This window comes from Nerophis lumbriciformis, linkage group LG06 (genome assembly GCF_033978685.3).
Source record: "Nerophis lumbriciformis linkage group LG06, RoL_Nlum_v2.1, whole genome shotgun sequence".
Classification (NCBI taxonomy): domain Eukaryota; kingdom Metazoa; phylum Chordata; class Actinopteri; order Syngnathiformes; family Syngnathidae; genus Nerophis; species Nerophis lumbriciformis.
In genome coordinates, this window is record NC_084553.2 from 40,189,740 (window position 1) to 40,215,493 (window position 25,754).

General features: G+C 41.2%; 1 protein-coding gene across 1 annotated transcript in view; it reads right to left on the minus strand.

The window, feature by feature from the left end:
- spata17 (spermatogenesis associated 17) overlaps nucleotides 1-25,754 on the minus strand; it is a 97,109-nt gene that overhangs the window by 54,151 nt on the left and 17,204 nt on the right. Inside the window, exons 6-7 of the mRNA XM_061963539.1 lie at nucleotides 6,548-6,671; nucleotides 4,722-4,958 (exon numbers count right to left, since the gene is read on the minus strand). Of these exons, the coding sequence (XP_061819523.1) occupies nucleotides 4,722-4,958; nucleotides 6,548-6,671 (361 nt within the window). The remainder of the gene's footprint in view (nucleotides 1-4,721; nucleotides 4,959-6,547; nucleotides 6,672-25,754) is intronic.

Genomic DNA, 25,754 nt, shown 5'->3' on the forward strand with positions numbered 1-25,754 from the left:
GCTGCCATTTTTAAGCTAATGTAGCATACTCGCGTGTCTCTTGATAGGTGCGTACATGCAGGTGCACTGCCGGTGTAACTTAGTAATGCATAATGTCTGTTCATGGAAAGTGAGGATGATTGAAACACAGTGCAGTCTTTGCGACGAAGCAAATGGGGTGTTTTTTGTATAGCGGTTAATAGTAAAACCAGTTAATAATTTAATTCCTAGCAGAAACAGATTGCTGATGTTCATTGTAAACAACATTATGACAAATCTTTAACACCAACAGCTGAGTTACGCAACCAACAATTTAGAGCTCATGCATAGCTAAATCTTCTGGATGCCGTCTTCTCATGATACTTCACATTCAGCTACTGCCATATTGTGAAGTTGATTAAAATATGACATCAGGAGGTTGCCTACAGCCACGGTTCTTAATGGCAGTATTTTTGCTGCCGCGGTTGTTTAATTTTGTAACCTGCCCAATTGCTCAGTTAGACGGGATAGATCACCAAGCTGTTACGTGTTCTTGACCTTGTTTGCTAAAAATCAATGTTGGGGGAAAGACCGAGGAAGTGGTGGGTGTGGGGGATCCTGTCCTTGCTCCTATCACTATGGAATCAGTGGCCTGGCCTGACCACTTCCCACCCTTATCCATCACCACCAGATAGTTTTTACACTGGGTTTGGAGTCATAAAGGGGATAGAGAAAAGAAAGAAAGACACAGGGACTACTGCTCATCCATAGTTTTCATTTGCATTCTGTTCACTACGTCTGTTGTCATTATCAAACTTCTGTTTGGTAATTTGTCAATCACCAACGATTGGGTATATAACAACTACAAAACCTAAAACCAGTGAAGTTGGCACATTGCGTACATGGTAAATAAAAACAGAATACGATGATTTGCAAATCCTTTTCAACTTATATTCAATTGAATAGACTGCAAAGACAAGATATTTAATGTTCCAACTGAGAAACGTCATAGTTTTTTGCAAATAATCATTAACTTAGAATTTAATGGCAGCAACACATTGCAAAATAGTTGGCAAAGGGGCATTTTTACCACTGTGTTACATAGTCTTTCCTTTTAACAACACTCAGTAAACGTTTGGGAACTAAGGAGACCAATTTTTTAAGCTTTACAGGTGGAATTCTTTCCCATTCTTGCTTGATGTACAGCTAAAGTTGTTCAACAGTCGAGGGTCTGTGTTGTTGTATTTTAGGCTTCATAATTTCTTTTCATTAGTAGTCAGGCTATTAGTAGTCAGGCTAGTTACTAGACTAGCCTGACTACAGTCAGGCTAGTCTAGTAACCGCACTCTTTTACTACGAAGCCACACTGTTTTAACACGTGCAGAATGTGGCTTGGCAATGTCTTACTGAAATAAGCGGGGGCTTCCATGAAAAAGATGTTGCTTGGATGGCAACATATGTTGCTCCAAAACCTGTATGTACCTTTCAGCATTGATGGTGCCTTTACAGATGTGTAAGTTACCCATACTTTGGGCACTAATACACCCCCATACCATCACAGATGCTGGCTTTTCAACTTTGCGCCTGGAACAATCCGGATGGTTCTTTTCTTCTTTGGTCCGGAGGACACAACGTCCACAGTTTCCCAAAATAATTTGAAATGTGGTCAGACCACAGAACACTTTTCCACTTTGCATGAGTCCATCCTAGATGAGCTCAGGCCCAGCGAAGCTGGCAGCGTTTCTGGGTGTTGTTGATAAATGGCTTTGGCTTTGCATAGTAGAGTGTTAACTTGCACTTACAGATGTAGCGACCAACTGTAGTTACTGACAGTGGTTTTCTGAAGTGTTCCTGAGCCCATGTGGTGATATTCTTTACACAGTGATGTCGGTTTTTGATGCAGTACCGCCTGAGGGATTGAAGGTCACTGGTATTCAATGTTACGTGCAGTGATTTCTTCAGAATTTCTGAACCTTTTGATAATATTACGCACCGTAAATGGTGAAATCCCTAAATTCCTTGCAATAGCTGGTTGAGAAATGTTGTTCTTAAACTGTTTGACAATTTGCTCACACATTTGTTCACAAAGTGGTGACCCTCACCCCATCCTTGTTTGTGAATGACTGAGCATTTAATGGAAGCTGCTTTTATACCCAATCATGGCACCCACCTGTTCCCAATTAGCCTGTTCACCCGTGGGATGTTCCAAGTAAGTTTTTGATGAGCATTCCTCAACTTTCTCAGTCTTTTTTGCCACTTGTGCCAGCTTTTTTTTAAACATGTTGCAGGCATCAAATTCCAAATGAGCTAATATTTGCTAAAAAAACATTAAATACCTTGTCTTTGCAGTGTTTTCAATTGAATATAAGTTGAAAAGGATTTGCAAATCATTGTATTCTATTTTATTTACGATTTACACAATGTGCCAACTTCACTGGTTTTGGGTTTTGTAATATAAGCTAAATTCAGAATTAAAGTCACACAAAACCTTAGGATTGTGGAACTGTACCAGACATCTGTATATAGGAGCTTGTGGTTGGGTTTACAGCGCATTACATGGGGATTCATAAATTGAAGTATTTTATGATTTCTGTTTGTGGGAATTTAACTAACACATGTGACAAAATTAAGAATCTTAAAAATGGAATGAAGGAGAAAAAAGTTTTGTGCCCCACATTTACATAACATCTTTGTTTTTTAAATTAAGGCAGTGTGTTTTTAAAATGAATAGTATTTTTACACTTGTATGCCAGTTAAAATGCTAATTATATAGTACAAACTACATTATTTATATCATAAGTATTTCCTATTGGAAATATTTTAGAAAACCAAACTAATTTTGACCAAAATGACGTTGAATAATGTAATACTGGAAACATGAAATTCCTTTTCAAAGTCCTTTTTTAATATACACGTCTGTATGTGCAAAAGTTTGAGAGTAACACAACTTCACACTCACATTCAATGTTCAGTAAAATGCAGACACTAAATGTCTCTTTACAACAGGGGTGTCAAACTCAAATACAGAGTGGGCCAAAATTTAAAACTGAACAAAGCCGCGGAACCAAGGTTGAATAAATTAACCTTTTAATAGGGACCCAAACAAGTTTTGCATTGAATATTGAACAAGCAAGTCTTATATAACTTTATAGTGACGTGCAAAATCGAGTTTCAAATAATAATAATAATAATAAAAAAATATCAATGGCATATCAAATACAATTTAAATAAAAATGTAATGCCTCTTTTCTATTTGCAGCCTTCTGAGGTAAATATCAACATTAACTTTTTCCACAGGCTAATAAATTTGAAAATAAAATAAAAATGAATAAACCAACCATTCAGGACTTTAAACTGCTCAGTTTGCAACACACTGATCTAATCTTATTTTTCCTGCACTACCATGAGCTAATGTAACAGAATGTCGTTCTTATTTGTACTGTAAAGTTAAAATTTGAATGACAATAAAAAGGAAGTCTAAGTCGAAGTCGAAGTCTAATTCTAATCTGATGTGCCCAAGCCAGATACCTGGCATCTTTTCTTGGATGCCAGTTCATTAATGTCGGGGCTCAGGGTTTGAGCTGAGGCAACCTTCATTATTGAATGAAGGTGTTCATCAGTCAGACATATCCTGTGAGACGTTTTCGTCATCTTCATTGAGGAGAAAAGTTGCTCACGTAGATACGTGCTGCCGAACATGGAGAGCAATTGAGCAGCTTGGATGCGGAGCTGAGGCATTGTGTCAGGGATGAATTGTGGAAACTGTGCGGCGCCAACAGCATCATACTTTGACTTCAGCGTGTCATCACACTGGAGTTCAATCAGCTCCATTTGGAGGTTAATTGGTTCTTTTTCCACACACACCTTGTAGCGTCCCGGAAGAGTTAGTGCTGCAAAGGATTCTGGGTATTTGTTCTGTTGTGTTTATGTTGTGTTACGGTGCCGATGTTCTCCCGAAATGTGTTTGTCATTCTTGTTTGGTGTGGGTTCACAGTGTGGCGCATATTTGTAACACTGTTAAAGTTGTTTATACGGCCACCCTCAGTGTGACCTGTATGGCTGTTGATCAAGTATGCCTTGCATTCACTTGTGTTGGTGCGTGCAGAAGCCGCACATATTATGTGACTGGGCCAGCACGTCGTTGGACTGGATGAAAAGCGGACGTGACAACAGCTCGGGGCAGATTTTCGGGAGGGGCACTGAAATTTGGCAGTCTCCCGGAAGGGTTGTCAAGTATGAGAATTAGCGGTGAATGCGGTGTTACCGCGGCACCGCCACTGTATATAATTGGCGGGCCAGCTCTAGTGTTAATTTGATATTGCCTCAAGGGCCAAATGAAATTACACGGCGGGCCAAATTTGGCCCGCGGGCCAGAGTTTGACACCCATGCTTTACAGTAACCCCTGAGAGTGCTGTGTGCTATGCTTTAATGATGCAATTCTTCTTTAAAAGGAGTTTTAAAGGAGCTCTGCCTTCAATAAGAACAATTCCCCATCGGACAAAAGGAAGAAATTGAATGGCTCATATGACTAAAATGACACTCAATAAAACTATTACTCGCTCATCTGTTCAGCACTCGCTATCATTTTTCTCAGTTACAACCTACGTACCTAATCTATACATTTATTTTATTGCACCCCCCTACAGGACTGCAGAGGAAAATCAACCTCTCTAAATTCGGCAATAGATGCACTTTTCTCAACTGCTTCTGGTGTCCGTAAACTATATTTTCCTGCTGAAATATAGTTTTTTTACTATGTTACCTGCTGTTTGGTGTTCGTGATAGGAGGAAGTATGGGGTCGGGGGAGCAACAGGCTCGACTTTTTCTCCTCGGGGATCCAGGAGTCATGGCGAAAGTGGGGGGCGTCAGGCTTGCAGGTGTGAGATGAGTGCTTTCCCTGGGGACTAGCCTTGTGGGGGCCTGGTACTTGACCTGCCTCAGTAGTGACTCCATCTCATGGGGGGCCAGTCTGAATGGAGAGTTGAAGACCCCTGGGCACTAAGGTGGAAGAGATGGCATACTCCATTAAAGAACGACAAAGAGCTACAGTAGACGGCATGCTTATGTTAGCTAATAAGAGCAAAGGACAACATTTACATCAAGGTCTCCCAGTTTCACCCACCAAACAAATACGGGTAGACACTGAAAAAACAAAGATGGTTCAATGTCATATTATGCTCAAGCACAAATACACATGTACACTTCTAATGTGAATTTGTTACAAAAGGCCTAAACAAGTTTTATTCACATCACAGTGAGCCCTTTGCAGGCAGGTTAATTACTAGACCAAAGCTCTGAGTTAGAGGACTCGATCTACTTTATATGTTAATAACATCACTTGTTATTGAGGACACTTAAAATGAGAAAAGAGCTTAAGTGGAAAATGAGAAGCATCATGTCTTTGCTTTTTTTTTTAAGCAAAATATCACATTTCAAAACTGATTGATAAAAAATAGAGAGGTATTTAGTTAGCATTTAACAATAAATAAACAACCAACGTCTTGTTGGATACCTAGGCAGGACATTGGCCCAAAGTCTGCCCCTACAGTACATGCTCACTCCTGCTACCTGCCGTTTTTATGACAAGTGTGCCTTTTTAAAAGTGAGAAAAACATTTCATAACCTTATCAAAATTGATGCAAGATTTGCAATTTTTTGGCCCATGGTAAAATCTCAAGTGCTCTAATAAACACGCAGAATTCAGTGGTATCCATATTAAACTGCAACTTGTATTTTACGCACGGCAACTATGGACCACTATTCACCCCTAATGGAACACAATAAATATCAATTAATAATAATAACCCAGAATTTAAGAATCATACCGAAACAAATATAAGACAAAAGTTCATCTATTGAGAATTACTGCATTTAAAAAACCTTGTCTGCTAAAGACTGGAACATTATAATAGACACAAATAGAACACAGAAATTGGCACAAACATGTCACTTGCCACAAATACAACAGCAACAAAACACACACACAAACACAAACACACACTATCACACATAGTAGCAACGTGCAGACTATGGGAAGAGCAATGATGTTGACCCCGGGAACACAGCATCTCTGTCTCTGTCAGAGGGACTTGGGGCTTTTTGGTAAGCTGTGAGTACAATCCTGTGTATGTATGTGTGTGTGCGTGCGTGTGTGTGTGTGTGTGGGCCGGGGTCCGAGAAGTGCAGAAGGATGAACTGTGTGGGAGAGCCATCTATTCACTGCTGACAAGGTCAGAGCTATGAAGGGAAAGAGTCCCCAGCCATACACAGAGAAAGAGTACGGTATATACAGTACAGTATCAGGCCCGACAGAGGAGTGCAAGGGAGAAACTAAACTTTTCTTCTACATAGAATATCAATTAAATAATACATTAAAAAGACATAATTGATCTGGTTTCCATTTCACTTCAGATAGCTTTTGCAAGAGATTCAGATGAGAGCAGCTGTGGTCAAAGGTTACAGTATATCAGTATATGAGCTTAATGTCTGTTTACATTACAAAAAACACACAGCACTCTGTCTGGTTCATCAAATCTTTGTCAAATCTATGCAGACTGTATGCCAATGTTTGTGCGTTGCATACCAACCTGCTTGGTGCTGAGGAGATGGTGCCATCTGTAAGCTTGGAAGATTTTGGTTTTCTGCTCATTCACCTTTTTCAGACAGCTTCTCTCTCTCTTCTGGAGCTCTTCAAGTTCATCCATCTCCTTCCTAAAACAACATTTTACATGTTAGGTATCCTAAATGAACAATAAGTGCGCAGGCATGTTCCTTATTGGTTGACAATTCAACAATAAATAGCAGAGTAAATAGAGTAAAATCACAATGCTATGAAAAGTGAGAAGAAACTATATAGGATCCAAACAAGTAACCTGATGCACACCAAACTTTAATGTGTTCTTCATTGGCCTGTGCCTTATCCCACTATGGAAATATTTTATAGAAAATGTCAAAGTCTTTGGGTAGTCCTAAGTAAGTAAGTAAACTTTTTTGCTGAAAAAAACAACAACAAATCAAAACTATCGTAGTTTCTGGACAATAGGACGCCATTTTTTTTCTGACGCATTGAACCCTGTGGCGTATACAAAGGTGCGGCCAATCTATGGATTTTTCTCCACAAACAACTTACATAGTAATAACACCAACACAGACACCGAAAAGGTGTTTTATTGTTCGTGCTATGGTGCCATCTTTTGGACAAATTTGCTCACTACAGGTGCTATGGGTTGAAAGTCCACAGTATTTCTTTATGTTTCGTGTCTTGAACGTATAAGCCGTTCCGTTTACTAGTCATCCAATGTGTTTCTACTTATATGGGTTCTTCAATCATCACTCCAAGCAATGTTTGTAAGTTGTAAAATACAACTAAAACAATTCATCCTTCTAAACCGTCATATGTTTGATAGTAGTGTTTTCATGCATATTTGTACATGCTATCGTAATGTAATCAAGCTAGTGTTGTTAGCATTACCTTACATGTTTACAATTGTCACCGATTGCAGACAATTAAGGTATGTAATTAAACATTTACAAAATCTTTCTGTGTAAATATCTAATTACACAACATATATGTATATCTGTGGATTATAGTCCGGTGCGGAAAATATATGGAAAAAAAAGTTTTTCTTCCAAACTTTAAAGTTAAAGTTAAAGTACCAATGATTGTCACACACACACTAGGTGTGGTGAAATGTGTCCTCTGCATTTAACCCATCCCCTTGATCACCCCCTGGGGGCTGAGGGGAGCAGTGGGCAGCAGCGGTGCCGCGCCCGGGAATCATTTTTGGTGATTTAACCCCCAATTCCAACCCTTGATGCTGAGTGCCAAGCAGGGAGGTAATGGGTCCCATTTTTATAGTCTTTGGTATGACTCGGCCGGGGTTTGAACACACAACCTACCGATCTCAGGGCGGACACTCTAACCACTAGGCCACTGAGTAGGTTAATGGGTGCGGCTAATATACCAGTGGGCTCTATAGTCTGGAAAATATGGTAGAAATGCATGGTCATAGACAACTACAATGTATCCCAGATCAATGATACTGTACATGTGCATTAACCATTAATGTTCTTCAACAATGCAATTAAGTTAAACCAGCGAACAATTTTCACCGATTTATTAAATGTGATCAAAATAAAAGTAGCATTTATGTTCTGTATACATGAAAAAAACAAAACTAAAAAACAGAAAATCTCTTCAGCAGCGTACTGATGACCCGCCCTAAAAACGGCGCATCCTGAAGAGATGGTCAGAAAGCGGCTTGACGTTACATCACAGTCTTCAATCAATCAATCAATCAATCAATCTTTATTTATATAGCCCTAAATCACAAGTGTCTCAAAGGGCTGCACAAGCCACAACGACATCCTCGGTACAAAGCCCACAATTATTAATGTATTAAATTACATTGTCTATGCAAAATGCTGACAAAAGAACCACCATCACATGCTATCTATACCACAATGAAGTGTTTTCAATGTAGAAAAAATCACAATATTAAAGCTGAACTGTTATGACTTTTCACCACAAGGTAGAGATGGTAATCAGGCATGATCAAAACCAGACCTTAAAGCTTCATGCCAGTTTGGAGGAAGATCCGATCATCTACAGTGAAGTTAAGGCAGCATGAGGTCAGTAGGTTGTGAGTTCAAACCCCGGCCGAGTCATACCAAAGACTCTACAAATGGGACCCATTACTTCCCTGCTTGGCACTCAGCATCAAGGGTTGGAATTGGGGGTTAAATCACCAAAAATGATTCCCGGGCGCGGCCACCGCTGCTGCTCACTGCTCCCATCACCTCTCAGGGGGTGATCAAGGGTGATGGGTCAAATGCAGGGAATAATTTCGCCACACCTCGTGTGTGTGACAATCATTGGTACTTTAACTTTAATGATGGTTTAGTTTTCGCCACCAGGCTTCGCCCACTTCGAATGGCTATTAACAGGGCGTTATTAACATCATTTCTACCAATTAGGATCAAGATCTGAACTTGTGGGCCGAGTTATCAATGTTTTGTGTTTTGTAGCGAACCATCAGATCAAAGTCCACATAATGTCATAAGCAAACAATGTATCACAAAGTATCATCGCCCATCAGTTTTGTATCCGTCTCTGATCACCTACGGTGCAGCAATGACAGTTTGGTTGGTAATGATGTGGGGTAGATTTCACTGCCAGGCTCCACCCACTACGAATAGGCATTAACAAGTTTTACCCATGGGGCACTTCAATGTGTCATCGTTATCATTTCTACCAATTACGATCAATCTCTGAACTAGTGAAAATTAAGGTATTAACATTTTGTTTTTTGGCGAACCATTGGATCAAAGTTTGGCTCCTTGCCACACTAACATTTTACAGCGTAGGCAAACATTTTTCACAATTTATCCTTGGCTGAATGTCTAGTATCTGTCATTTTAACCGCATCTCATCTTTACAAAGTCCCTAGGAGAAGTTGGTTAAAGTACAAGTTTTCTGACCAAATAATGGCCGACAGAAACCAAGATGGCAGACTTCCTGTTTGTTTTCAATTATGGGTTATTTTATGTGCCTCTCTAGCGATTTTCATGTCGATGCGTGAAAGTGGTGGCAGGGGCTATTTTTTAGTAGCTTTTAAAAGAGTGCAGAAAAGCTATTTTTTTTTAATTATTTAGCAGGACCCTCAAAAGATAACATTTTTCATCTGCAAACATATAGATGAAAAAACACAGCAATTGCAATACAGCCCTTGCTGTGCTCTGCATTGCCCCTGTGGGGCCACTGCTTGGGCCCTACCTAATGACCCCTTTGATGCGCCTTATAATCCGGTGTGCCTTTTGTATGAAAATAGACTCGAATAGACGCGTTCATTGACAGTGCGCTTTATAATCCGAAAAATACGGTTATTTCATGTCTAGAGGGCTCTCATAATGTGGAAAATTTTATTTACAAGGTAAAAAAACAGGTTTTTTATGCTCTATCCATTCATCCATTTTCTACCGCTTGTCCCATTCGGGATAGCGGGGGGTGCTGGAGCCTATCTCAGCTGTATTCGGGCTGAAGGCGGGGTACACCCTGGACAAGTCGCCACCTCACCACAGGGCCATCATTCACTCTAGATATGAAAATATTCAATTTATAATTATGATTCCCACTTTGCAGATATTAATTTATTGTGGTCAACCAATTAATAGCGATACATGAGGGATTACTGTGTTGGAAAATATGAATTTGTTGGTATTTTTTACAAAACCGTATGAATACCCATACATACATGACATCTTTACTTTTGGGTATGTATGCTAGACTGAAGTACATCCATATCCCTTTTTAATGGCAAAATAACTGTTAAACAAATGTATTGATATATATTGGCTGTTAAACAAATGTATTGATATATATATATAATCCACACATCTCAACTAATTTGAGTTATTAAAGCCTTGAAAAAACATCCAAAATAAAAAAGAGGTCTGAAGTAGAACAAAAAAAAAATTCAATTGCCAAATAAAACGCACAAAATAGTGGCAGCATCAAATAACCAACTGAACTTCCTGTATATTAGATGAATGAGCAAATTTGACTGTGCCACTGCATTTTCAATGCAGCCTTTGGTGGTAATTCCCTGAAGTGTCCTTCAGATGAATGAAAAAGTGCCCGATAATAAGAGGCTGGGACAGCAGAGGTACCGTGGGAGAAAAACAAGGGGTGGGGGGAGAAAGTGAGCGAGCATGAGGGTATAAGTGGGAGGATGATGAATATATTTCATCACAACAGCCAGGACAGGTCTGTCTGTGACATCTGTTAAGCCAAGCTGCTTAAATGGGATGCATTAAAAGCCCATACACAGCAATTTCATCCGGCAATCACACAGCCTTATTGTTACAAGGGGTAATACTTTAAAGAGGGAATTGGAAACAATTACTAAAACACTCATATCACGGTTATGTGGAAACAGGACTGCTACAGCCAATCTATTTCCTCAAGAGCAATTCCAGTAAGAGTTGGCTCTAACTCATCAACAATTCATCCCTTTTTCACATGCTTCCACTCCACTGTTCTAGCCAACTTCTATTTTCAATTACAAACCTCCGCATACGAACCAGAATATTCTTAGTGGGGTCTGTAATGGCGGGTTAATAAATTCAGCGGCTAGTGGCATTTAAAAAGAAATCACAACAGTCCCCGCCGTCTTTGCATTCTCATTTCTTTCTCGGCATCAGATTAAATTACAAGATAGATGAAATATGCAGAATATTATCCCAACACATGCAAACCTATATGTGTTTGCATGTATGTGTAAAAATCGGTAGTTTAAGTCTTTGCATGATAGTGTGTATGCGAATATAGAGGTTGCTTGGCCTCTATTTGTCACCCTGGCTAACAGGGATATTACTTATTACTGCAAAATATGATGTTGCAGTTTACTCTGTGACAGTGTAAATGAACTGTATAGTGTACTCTATATGCGTATTTAAGTTCATTTATGCATTAAAAAAAGATATGGCCAATTCATAAATCGGTATGTGTGTCAATATCGATGCAGAGAATTTTAAAGAGCTTTTATAGAATCTACGTTCAGGAATGAGCAGTTCTATGTACACGAGTGTGTGTGTGTGTTTGTGTGTGTGTGTGTGTCGTGTTGAATGGGTGACCTTTGTTTCCCTGCCCCCAGTCCCAACATTATTAATTGCTGTGTAGTGGACAAAAGCCAAACAGATTTGTAACGGCTGAAGGCACCTCGATCTGTGTCGACCCAACCAGCCGACACAACATACAACCCTCATTAGCCCTGTTCGGCACGCTGCACATGCACTTGCTACGTTTGTGTTTGTGTGTGTGTGTGTGTGTTTTCAAAAAAGTTTAACGATTGAACGGGGAAAGCAAAATAAAAAGGAAGGGAAAAAAAAAACTAAATTAGGAATGACTGACACAATGTCGATTCCATGTCAATGGATGAAAACTACAAAATACATATAGCTATTGCTTATATCAGGGGTTCTTAGCTTTTTTGACCTCGGGGCCCAACTTTTCCACTACAGAGGGGTTTGAGGCCCACTAAAATATTAACACTGAATTTATAATCTTATTCCTGATTTTAATCATAATCAATATTATATCAAACCTACTTACAATTTACAATATTTTCAAATGATATGAAACCATGTCCCCGCGACCCCAAAAAGGGAATACGGTAAGCGGTAGAAAATGGATGGATGAAACGATGTGTAAATCACAAGGATTATTATGTATTTAACATATGGTAACTTGTCCAGGGTATCCCCTGCCTTCCGCCCGTGTGCAGCTGGGATTGGTTCCAAAAATTCCTTTCATTTTGAATATTCTTACGTTTCGAAGCTGAGGAATAATTGTTTGTGATACTCTTGTTACCTGCTGCTCCTTGGCGATAATAATTGTCAGTCTTGTCCTTGATGCACAACACGTGATCAGTCTTGAAATTATGAAGCAAGGCAATCACTCTTGCTAGTTGTTAAAACATGGTTTGGTGTTTCCTAACCCTTAGTTTTAAGGAAGTTGTTGAAGTAGCACAGCAACATTTGATGAGTTTTTATTCCCAAGACAATAAAAAAATAATAATAATTTGAGTTTTACATGGGAAAAACATTACAGTATTTGCTTTCTACTGGCCAAAAATATCTTATGATAATTATTGCTTTAATGTTAAATGTTTGTAATAAATTAGTCATTGGATTAATCATGATTACTCACGAGTTATTAATTACTTGCTAACAGTTTTAGCTGAAGTCCCGTTGAAGTTTTATTTTGAAGTGAAATTTGCCAGGAACCACACCAGTGGGCATTTATTCACTCATTTTTGCATTGACCTGATCATTGACAGTATAACAACACAGGTAAACATCCACGGTCAAGGTAAAGGAGCATGTGCAGTCAACAAAAAATGGTGTTATTATTCTGCGTTTGCACATGATAAATGCATAATTCTTTGTATTTGGGTATGGACCCTCTTGAAAACAAGATGCTGCCTCTCAAGGTGCTATCCTGCATAAATTGAATTTTTTTGATTAATCACATGAGTTAATTCATTATTTTTGACAGCCCTAGTTATAACACATTATGGAGACGGTGAATAAACGAGCTAATCAAGCCATCTTCGAGTACTTTCAAATAAGCTAAAGCTGAACTGACATTTGACCGGGGACCTGTTCACTTATTTAATGGCTAATATAGTACAGCTAAGTTTCTTACCGCTCCCTCAATAATTTACCTCCTGGTTCAGAATTGGGAGTCAAGGGCTGATGGGATATCAGAGACCGAGGCACTTGCGGTCATCAAGGCCAGCAACAGAGCAACTAATTGGCCAAATTCTAAATATTTAATGGAGGCTTGACCTGATTGGCTGCTTTAATTGCTCCAATTAAATGACTCAATAGGGCGACAAGGAGGAGGAGAAAGGGGTGTCAGCCAGTCAATTGAGACAATGGCCAGCTCAATGTATTGAGCCGGTAACACAATTTCCTCATAAGTGACTCATAAATTGATCAGTTCATCGTGCAAAGTACTAAAAACTGGCGCAATGAAATGCTTTTGGAAGCTTATTTTGCAAAAAGTTTAAAAACCTTCTCAAGCTGTCCTTAGTTCCCTTCGTTGTTTCCTGCTCAAAAGTAATTTTCTTAAGAGTCAAGGAGAGCACAGCAGCCAGATTATGCTGCACCACACACACACACACACACACACACACACACACACACACACACACACACACACACACACACACACACACACACACACACACACACACACACACACACACACACACACACACTCAATATACAAATCCAATCAAACTGAGGGAGTGAACTTGTCTCCACCCAAACTGGATCAGAAAGAAACGGCAAAAGAAAGAGTGGCGCATAGAAGCGGGGAGAGTAGGCAATGCAGGTCCCACTCCACTGTAGCAGCTCGCCTTTCATCAATGTCCTTGAGAGGGACACGGGGAAGGGAGCAATGAAGAAGGCGAGAGAAAAGAGAGACAGGAGAAGAAGTAGCTGGAGGATGTGAGACGCCACAAAAGAGCAGAATAAGTAACTCGACTGTATCAAGTCTGGATTTATTTTTTATTTTTTTTACATCAGTTAAAATGTGTATATAAAATATAAGTGTGCATACAATAAGTTGCGAATGTTCTTCTGTTGTTTCGGCATCACAGGGAGAATATTTATCAGATGATGGCGGTAATAATTACCCAGCTGTTTATGGCAGATAGAGGAATAATTCATGTAGCCAACAGGCCGTGTTGGTGGCAGCGGCGATGACTCCAGCACATTTTGTAAATATGCAAAACAGTCTCGTTCCGCTTTCCTAATTGCCCCCATCGTCCCACCGCATGCCCTTATTAAAGCCCAGGAACTTTAAGTGTCTCGCTGACAAAGTGATAAATTGTTGGGATGCCGAGGAAAACTGTGGCAGAGTGGGGACTGCGCTGGGGTCTTGACTTCATTAGGGCTATGCAGAAGGAGAGGAGAGATGAATGAGGATGGACGTGGATGCACTGGCGGCGGCGGGAGGAGGCACGAGGGTGCGCAAAACAATGTGGAATTAGAAGAAGAAAGTAAGGGTTGAACTCATATGGTGTCTGAACTCATATGGTGTCTGGACATTTAATAAAACAGAATAAAACACCACAAAAATACACATTAACAGTTTGACTCCGGAACAGATTATTTCTATGAAAATGTATTTTCAAAACAAAGGTCTACAGAGGTTTTACAATACCTCAAATGTATGATTTTCATCCAACATATACAGTATCTTTCAGAAACATCTGAAAAAGGTGTTTAAATCAAATTTTTACATGTAGTTATTTTAAGAAAATAATTTTATTAACCAGCTGATGCTGTTTAATATGCTTTATTGTTGACTTTTTTTTTCTGCGTTTCGTGTATTTTTTTAAACATAATTATTACTATTATATACTGTATATTTTTTCTGCTCTCATATGAATACTTATTAAATGTATATTTTTTGGGGATGGTTTCTGGTTTTGTATACAGTCTATTTTCAGATTTAAAGGGATTATTCAGGAGTAACTTAAATCGTACTTTAATTGTACCTTTTTTTTTTCAGAAATTACTTTGTTTAGCCTTCTGATAGACTAAACCAGTGGTTCTTCACCTGGGTTCGATCGAACCCTAGGGGTTCGGTGAGTCGCCCTCAGGGGTTCGGTGGAGCCTCCGCCACGGAGGTAAAGAGACATCCGACTTATCGTGTAAATAAAAACTTCTCCCTATCAGCGTATTATGGATACCCCCAAACAATGTTCCCTCTAACTTTCCATCTGATTTGCAGGTTTTTTGATTGATCGATTGAAACTTTTACTAGTAGATTGCAAAGGAAGAGAATACATTATATGAAACAGTACAGTACATATTCCGTACAATTGACCACTAAATGGTAACACCCGAATAAGTTTTTCAACTTGTTTAAGTCGGGGTCCACGTTAATCAATTCATGGTGATGTGTGTAAGGCAGTGGTTCTTAACCTGGGTTCGATCGGACCCAAGGGGTTCGGCAGAGCCTCCGCCGCAGCGGTCAAGACACACCAGACTCATGAATTGATTAACGTGGACCCCTTAATTAAACAAGTTGAAAAACTTATTAGGGTGTTACCATTTAGTGGTCAATTTTACGGAATATGTACTGTACTGTGCAATCTACTGATAAAAGTTTCATTCAATCAATCAATCAATCAATCAATCGTGTAAATAAAAACTTCTGCCTATTGGTGTATCTGTACTGTAAAGTTAAAATTTGAATGACAATAAGAAAGAAGTCTAAGTATTATGGATACCCCCAAACAATGTTCCCTCTAATTTTCCATCTGATTTGCAAGTGTGTCATTTGTTGTGAGTTGCACTGTGTTGGTTTTGTTCATTGAACAAGGTGATGTTCGTGCACGGTTCATTTTGTGCACTAGTAAAAAAAAAAAAACTTTGTCTTGAATTTGAAAAAAATAAAAATATTTTTTTTAATTTTTCACTTAACAAGGGTTCGTTGAATGTGCATATGAAACTGGTGGGGTTCGGTACCTCCAACAAGGTCAAGAACCACTGGACTAAACACTTTATAGTTCAGGGTTATAGCACCACCTGTTGCTTTGGCATGTGCTTGACAGACTGAAAATGTGTCTTCATGTGTGGACAGAACCTATTTACCACAGAGTATAGGGGAAATACATGTGTAAAGACAGATAGAGAAATAGATCCTAAGAGTCACAAACAGATTGCACAACCCATGTAAAACCTCAATGCTGTACTGCTACCATGCACAGACGATCAGCCAGCGCGAAATAGGGACCGTAAATCCAGCTTTGAATTATTTATTCAGACTGCTGGACAGAGTCAGGGAAGACGTTGGTGGAAAAAAAAAGCAGACCTTGGCGGGATGAGTGATCAGACAGTGTGCGATCTGAGGGCTCGACGACTCACAAAGAAAGGATATTTCAAATAAACGCTTGTGCGGCATTAATTGATCGCGACCCTGGCAGCACTAAATAAACATGTGATTAACTTGAGAGGAAAATAACCTCGATACATTAAAGTACAGCAGAGGAGGGGGTTTTGTGTATGTGTATGTGATGTGGCACATCATAGTTGTCAATTAAACCTAATTAGGAGGAACTAGTCACAATTCGATCCTTCGTGAATGTGTGAAAACAGCACTACAGAAACTGAACATGTTTTAATTTGCACTGTTTAGAGCTGTAATATGCAAATTCAATTACAAAAATGATCATTTGCTGATTGGTATATTCATTTTCAACGTTACAAAAGCCTATTTGACTGCATTATATGTATTTTGCATAACCTCAGTCGCTCATTTTATCCCATGTTTAGTCGTTTATACTGAATATTATTACACTGGCTCATCCTGCTTTCCGTTTGGCTGTTTTTCATTTTATCTGCAATACAGTATCATATTACACTATGAGATTGTGCAGATATGGATTTGTCTTTGTTTGTTATTAAAGTGAAGTGGCAACACTTATTTATCAGACTTTGAAAACCTGCTCCCTAACCCCTCTAACCATACTTGCCAACCCTCCCGATTTTTCCGGGAGTCTCCCGAATTTCAGTGCCCCTCCCGAAAATCTCTCAGGGCAACCATTCTCCCGATTTTCACCCAGACAACAATATTAAGGGCGTGCCGTGAAGGCACTGCCTTTAGCGTCCTCTACAACCTGTCGACGCGTCCGCTTTTTCACCATACAATCAGCGTGCCGGCCCAGTCACATGCTGTATGTGGCTTCTGCATACACACGAAAGTGACTGCAAGACATACTCGATCAACAGCCACACTGAGGGTGGCCGTATAAACAACTTTAACACTGTTACAAATATGCGCCACACTGCAAACCCACACCAAACAAGAATGACAAACACATTTCGGGAGAACATCCGCACCCTAACACAACATAAACACAACAGAACAAATACCCAGAATCCCTTGCATCCCTAACTCTTCCGGGCTACAATATACCCCCCACCCCCCCTCCCAATCTCCCGAATTCGAAGGTCTCAAGGTTGGCAAGTATGCCTCTAACAGTTACAAAGAGTGTGCAGAAAAGCTAAAAATGCTTTTGGGTAAGTATGGAGAAAAGTCAGTGATCCAAGGAGCACCTTAACAAATTTACATTTAATTTTAGCAAAACCCTAAAGTTACTCTGGGGTAACATATATTAGCAATGTTAAAAAATGACTATTAGCTAAGCGTGTTTTTTTTTGTGTCAAAAGTAAAAGATGGTGTAGGTCTAGCAGTAAGCCCTGGAGCACGGGGTGTTTTATTAATGCAGCAGCTGGGGTTCAAATCACAGGCTAATTTTTAATTTCTTCACATCGTTCACTTCTCCCTCTTTTAGCCTCAAGCACTTTAAAAGGATTTTTCTTTTCTCTTCTTAGTGAGCTTTCTCTTTGTCTCTATGTCACGTACATTCCCTTACATTTCCTCTGAGGTAATGTCTTCTCTGCAAGGACAGATCTTTGCGCCGCCATCTTTTGTTTGGTCTGCCACACATACATGCCTTAACGTCAGAGGTAACCAATTAGATCACATGAAACCTAAAACGCCAAAGCATATCTAACAATGATTTTGACCAATCCTTGAAATCAAGGTTTGCCAAACTTTTTTTGAGGGACACGCTTAAATATATGAAGTACAGACAGTGGTACCTCAACTTAAGAGTGCCCCAAACTTAAGAGTGTTTTGACATAAAAGGTGTCTCTCTCGGCTAAAAAATGTAGCATCCCTGCCATTAGTTAAAGTTAAAGTACCAATTGGCGTAGCAAATGCCACAGTGAACCCTGTAAGATCGGCCCAAAACATCCCATCTTACTCACTTGCATTAGCTTATAGCTAAATGTCTACATAACTTCATTATCCAATCATTGGGACAAAGAAAGTGAGTATGAAGGACAGTGCTGAGAACAAGAAGCGATTGATATTCATTGAGTTAAAGAAATAAATCATCAACATCATGACCAAGTGTGTAGTCGACTTGGCAAAGTGGTAAGAGCATTGCACTGCTAGTCTGCACCATAATGAAGCAGGATGCTAAAGTAATATCTACGGTGGACATTTAGCTATGAAAATATGGAGAATCTGCTAATGGTGTGCTTGACGAAGAAGGAGCTGGCAGGAGAAATTGCAAAAGGTAAATGCAGTACATCAGTGGTTCTCAAACTTTTTCACCAAGTACCACCCTCAGAAAACACTTGGCTCTCCAAGAACCACCATAATGACCAACATTAAAATACAGTAGCATAGTAAACCTACATATTCATTAAAAACAAAGCAGAGTTTTTATTTAACAGGTATATTTAATATTTTTGGTCACTGTACCAATACACACAGTTAGAACAATAATACTATTTGAATATTTAATTAAGGGATTATTTGGTGTACCACTAAATGGAGCCCACATACCATTACTCACTGTGGTACAATATTACTTAATACAAATGTTGTAGTTATTTGTACTACATTGTGTTGTACATTCTATTTATTGTTTTTGTACAATATTTCTTATGTAGAGGGTTTTTTTTTTAAAGAATGTTGCTGTTTCGGAAGACAAGCACCGATTACATTGATTTTCAACCATTTCAATGGGCGATGTTGATTTGAAATGCAAGTGTTTTGAGTTAAGATCTCGGTTACAAAACCAATCAAGCGTGTAAGTATTGTCAACACATCAACATATCTGTTGAATATAAACTAATGAAAAATAACTTGTAGACATGCTAACATGCAGCATTTTGCTTTTGACACTTGATGAGCCAATACAAATTAAACTGCTGACCAAAAGTTTAGTAAATCCTGCTTTAAAGCAACATAAAGGACATTTCTCTGCTAGAGTCAAGGATCTTGTCAAGTTACACTTACGTAGAAGTTTCACAAACAATAAACTTGTCCATGTTTTGGCACATCAACAAGTGCTGAATTATTGTCTTTCCCACCTCTGTCATTACAGCATTCAGGCTTCATACATATATATTACGGTTGTAACGATTCCTTTTAACAACCAATTGATTTGACATTTGTGGTTGCCGATACGATTTAAGAACAATCTTATTTTTTAGAACGATGCGATCCAAAATGATTCAGTGTTTTGAAATTGATTCAGTAACTTTTTAGCAAAAAAATGTAACCAGTGTTACTGTGAAATAATAAAATACACATGTTTTCGCATGACTTTTATTATGTGTGCATGTGCGTGGCAGACGGGGTGGGGGTTGACTGTTTTAAGTTGCGATTATGTAATGTGGGTACATTTTTTAAATGTAAAACACTTTGTGCTACATTTTATATGTATGAAAAGTGCTATACAAATAAAGTTCGATTTATGATTGATTGATAAAATACTAGATACTAGACACTGCAGGTGAAGTCTAACATGTTATTTCTTTTAAGGGAATTAGGTATAAATAAATTGTAAATACAAACAAGCATGTGAACAACACTTAATAGCCAATGCATTCACATCTTATATGAATAAAGTGCAACTAACAGTTTAGGTTGAATTAACAAGAGGAAACACTTTCTGTTTTCATTTTAAACATTCAAGCAATTTTCAATAAAAGTACAAAATCCAACATTTTTATTTACCTGCTAAATTAAGTTCCCCGACCTGGACATACAGTATCTGTTGTCCGCCATGACGCCGCCAATGACGGACAGCATCTCAGATTTGCGGAAGCATGTATGCTCCCTCATTCCTGTTGATGGTGTTGTTGCTGTTGTTGTTGAACACCTTGTCAATGGCTCTTCAATTGTTGTTGGAAAACTTCAGGGATATCGGGCGCCAACTTCCACTTCTCCCATGTAGACAAAACGCGAAGAGGCTCAGTAGCAAGCAAATCAGGGGGTGGTGACTCGGCGGGGGAGGGGGTGGGCGGGGGGGGTGAATGCGCCGGCAGTCATAGACAACATGCTCTGCACTGCAGTCTCCTTACCAAGGCCGCACCTCTGGCAAATCTTGTCTACGGCTGGGTTGATCTTGGCGAGCACGTTTTTCAGATCAGGCTGATGCCCACTAGGCAGTCGGCTCAGCGTCATCTGTTCCAGACGGTTAAGTTCCCCTTGCCTATCGCCGTAGATTTGTCTGGTCTGTTCATGCTGGGTTAGACTGCCCCTCGTCGCCCGTCGTATCGCCACCTTGGCTGAATCAGAGTGGCAATCGACTTCAGATTGGTCAGATTTGGCTCCTCTAGCTTGACTATCGGCGAGTTCCTGATCCCGGAAATATCACAGTGGTTCGGACACCAAGTGAAAGTAATCCAGCTACACCATGCTTTGAGGCCAGAAAGGATTTTGATGATATTTGTAATTATTGTTGGAGGTAGTTTGGAGGGGTTGGCGTTCTGGATACTCAGCAGTGACGATTGGCTGTCACTAACTATTTGGGCTTTCTGAATGGCTTATTCTTCTTGGACAGCTTGTAACACAGCTTTAACTGCTTTCATTTCTGCTTGGAAGGAGGAGCACCATCTGGCGGTTGGTATAGTGAGAGAACGATGACTCGTGGGATCACTTGGATGGCCAGTGGTGACGATGATGCCTCCTGCGCCTGTTGCGTTACTGTTCGCTGCAAACCCATCTGTGTAAATAGTTAGGTCGCAGGTGCTACAGTCCTGTTGCAGCTGCTTCATTGCTCAAAGTTTATCTTTCTCAGCATCCCCAGACTTGTGCCCTGACATCTCGGATATGTGTTGGCCCATCTGCAGCCACGGCGGGAGTAGATCGGGGGCGCGCGTTGGCTTTTTTGACCCGAAGAGGGAACTCCAGGTTTGGTGGGCCTGGCACGCCAGCTGGATTTCTGGGTCCTTTATCTGACTTCTGGGACAGCTATTTGGTGGCCCAGGTTGTTGGGTGCCATCCTGAGGGATTTCTCCATCGCAATGGTGCTCAATTGTGTTGCCCTGGTCAGGATGGTTGGTCGATCAGCTTCCGCCAAAATCGCCTCAACTGGTGTCGTTTTGACCTGCCCTGTAAATCGCCCGTCCCGTGTATTGTAGGCAGTTCTCCAGTGTCTCCACTGTAGAGTTGGAGGTCCAAGGCAGCCACACCGATGTTGCATACTTAACCGATGCTCTCACGATAGCTATGTAGGTGATTTGAAGGGTCTTCTTATTGTAGCCCAAGTCGGTCTTTGCTCTTCAGCTTGCTGCCAACATTCGCTACATGAGTGGTAAAGGTTAGCTGCCGGTCATATGTCAATCCCAAACTGCTACATCAACTGCATCATCTACGTCGTCTGACGGTGTTGGTACCTCGCTTCCTAATTCCCCATACCCTCCATGATCCATTTCTTCTATTTATTTAATTCTCATGAAATTACTTCTCCTTGTGTGTTCAATAAGTCGGTAACTTGCACTGCTGTCACTGCCGTTGTGTCGGCTGCGTCTTTTGTGGTTTAAAGTTGTGTTGCAGTTTTATCATTGTGTTGTGTTGTTTGTGTTTATTTGGGTTTTGCAATCGTGCTGTAGCTGAAAGTTATGATATGGCAGTGCCCGGCAGTGGAGAAGGAGAGAGACTCTCAGACGCTTTAACAAGCAGTAACAAACTCAGGGAGTCAAAACACATGTATGCAAGAGCTGCTGTTCGCCACAACTCATGTTTAGAAACTCAGCAGACAGAAACCCAAAATCTCTAGGGAGTCCGTTCACTAGTCTGCCACTCTCACAATGTCACACACAACAGCACTGCCTCTTAAAGGCACAGAGACACGTATGTCAAATATAACACTATTGTATTGTGGCGTTTGCGTTTGTTATGACCTTTCTCGACCACCGTAGATAGTTGCCATTTTTGTTTTTATGACGCCACAGAGGGGAAAATAGACTTAACAATGAACATCTTTATTATTCTAAGTGCTAAACGTCATATAAAGTCTGCAATTTTTAAATCCAATGTTTTCCTTTTTTTTTTATCAATACAATCGATCAATTCCCTTTTAAAACGATCTTGGGTCGATACCTATCTCATGAAAGGCACATTTTCAGAGCACAGATCGATATACATGAAATTTAGGAATATAAATCAATATATCGAAGTATTGTTCAATCGTTACAACCCTAATATATATATATAGTACCACTCTATAATGCAACTTTACCGACTTTTTGCCTTAAATTTAATTGCAAGGATGATGGTTTACATTACTAACCTTGCAGGAGGGCACGTCATGTATTGTTGGTTTTGATAGTTTTTCTATTAATTTTTATTAGACAAGGTGGCGGTTATCATTAATAAAAGGCAATTGCATCAGCACAAGTGCAAGTTCTTGTGCTTAAACAATTGTGCCTGGCCCAGGCCCATCTCTTACAAAAATGCAGTGAGTAAGTTCTAGTGTGAGTGCTTTAAAGGGAATATACAAAATCCAAAACCAGTGAAGTTGGCACCTTGTGTAAATCGTAAATAAAAACAGAATACAATGATTTGCAAATATTTTTCAACCTATATTCAATTGAATAGACTGCAAATACAAGATACTTAACATTCAAACTGGAAAACGTTGTTATTTTTTGCAAATATTAGCTCAATTGGAAATTGATGCCTGCAACATGTTTAAAAAAAGCTGGCACAAGTGGCAAAAAAGACTGAGAAAGTTGAGGAATGCTCAACAAACACTTATTTGGAACATCCCACAGGTAAACAGGCAAATTGGGAACAAGTAGGTGCCATGATTGGGTATAAAAGCAGCTTCCATGAAATGCTCAGTCATTCACAAACAAGGATGGGGCGAGGGTCACCACTTTGTGAATACATTGTCACGGCCAGGGTGCATTGGAATGCGCCCTCATCATTGCGCTCTGCGTTTCACACCTCCGGACACGCCCACGACCGCGGCGCACATCCAGGGACGCGCTGCGCGTGTCTCCGCCCTGCAGCTGCCGCCAGCTGCAAGCACAGTTCCTTAGCCCCGCCCCCAGTGACTTTAGCCTCGCCCCCAGTGGAATTTTTTTTTTCTTCCTTTTTTTCTTTTTCTTTTCTCCCCTCTCAGCATGTCTTTTTCTTTTACTTCCACCCTGGACAAATTTTCTAGCCCTCCTCAACACTCCTTCAAGGGACTGTTTAACTCCAATATGGGGATGAAGGAATTTACCCGTCGCCTGGACACCCTCCTCCCACCCTTAGTGACAGTCCCTCAGTCAGCTGGTAGCGTCTGGCATCCGCGTTCGGAGGGGGGGATAGTACTAGTCGCTTCCATTTTAGCACTGGTGGCTGTTCTGATGTGGTAGCACAGCTGCACCCAGACAGGCTACCACCTGCCAGACAAATACCCCCCGTCTTCTGTTTTGCCCAGCCACAGCCACCAGTCCCCTGGCTAGCCTCCGAGCTAGCACCAGTCCCCTGGGTAGCCTCCGAGCTAGCACCAGTCCCCTGGCTAGCCTCCGAGCTAGCACCAGTTCCCCGGCTAGCCTCCGAGCTAGCACCAGCCACCAAGCTAGCCTCCAAGCTAGCACCAGTCACCAAGCTGGCCTCCGAGCTAGCACCAGCCACCAAGGTGGCCCCCGCGTCTCCACCAGCTCCCAGGCTGGCCCCCGCGTCTCCACCAGCTCTCAGGCTGGCCTCGACCTCTGCGCCTCGGCCAGCAGCGCCGACCTCTGCGCCTCGGCCTGCTCCGCCGACCTCTGCGCCTCGGCCAGCAGCATTGGCTTCAGCACCTCGGCCAGCTCCTCAGCTGCCCTCCTCGTCTCCGGCTCCGATGACGTCTGCTGCTTCCACGCCTCCGACGACATCGTCCTCCTTGACTCTGGCTCCGACGACATCGTCCTCCTTGACTCTGGCTCCGACAACATCATCCTCCTCGACTCTGGCTCCAAGGTCTTCATCCTACTCGTCTTTGGCGGGCCTTTCCACAGCGCCTTGTCTCCTGCATCGTCGCTACCGCGACCTCCAGCTGGCCGGCCGCAAAGGCAGCCAACAGGCGCCCGCACACGGCGCCCTCTGTGGCCAGGGCAGGGACACTTTCTGCGCCAACAGCAATGCCCAAAACATGGATATGTTTCCCGTAGGCTGCTGTGGTTCTGGCGCCACTCGCGTCCGCCCTCCGGACGTCCAAGAAGGTGGCCGTTCCTTGGTCGTCCACCTCGCAGGCTGCTGCGGCGTTCTACTCGCCGCCGCCACCAGACTCGTCCCCGCTGGATTCGGGGACACTTGGGACGGCGACCCACCTCCAGTTCACCCCTCCACCCTCCCTTGACTTTTGACCTCTGTGTTCTCGTGGTTCCTGCTAGAGGACATCTGGGAGCTGTCCATAAGGAGGGGGCTCCTGTCATGGCCAGGGTGCATTGGAATGCGCCCTCATCATTGCGCTCTGCGTTTCACACCGCGGGACACGCCCACGACCGCGGCGCACATCAAGGGACTGTTGCTTGATGCAACTCGCTTTATGCTCTCTATCTGTCCTCTCTGTGCTTTCCCTGCGTTGATTGTCGTGTCCTCCCTCACCCCGCAGTTCCCTGTGTGCATCCCCGAGTCAAGCTGTGCGTCTTGTGCTCCCGGATCTTCCTTGCCTTCCCCGCGCTTCCTGGTTTCTCGACTCCTCGCTCGCCCCGGACAACGACGACTCGCTCCTGCCTCTCGACCACGCTTCCGCCCCTGGACCACCCTTGTCTGACAGCATCGCTCCTCTCAACACGCACCTCCTACACTTACGGTAAAGCGTTCCAGTTAAATACTACACATAGTCTTACACCATACACACTCTTGGATTTTTGTCACACTCCATTTCCTTAGTTCGTATATTTAGTATTGTTTTATTATTATATATATTTGGACTATATATATATAATAAATGATTGAACATTACTGCCTTCTAGTGTCTGTCGCCGTCACCTCCCCTTAGTCCAACCATAACATAAATGTGGCAGCAAATTATTCAACAGTCTAAGAACAACATTTCTCAACGAGCTATTGCAAGGAATTTAAGGATTTCACCATCTACGGTCCGTAATATCATCAAAAGGTTCAGAAAAATCTGGAGAAATCACTGCACGTAAGCGATGATATTACGGACCTTCAATCCCTCAGGCGGTACTGCATCAAAAAGCGACATCAGTGTGTAAAGGCTATCATCACATGGGCTCAGGAACACTTCAGAAAACCACTGTCAGTGGTAAAAATGCTCCAGTGCCAACTTTTTTGCAATGTGTTGCTGCCATTAAATTCTAAGTTAATGATTATTTGCGAAAAAAAAATTACGTTTCTCAGTTCGAACGTTAAATGTCTGGTCTTTGCAGTCTATTCAATTGAATATATATTGCAAATCATTGTAT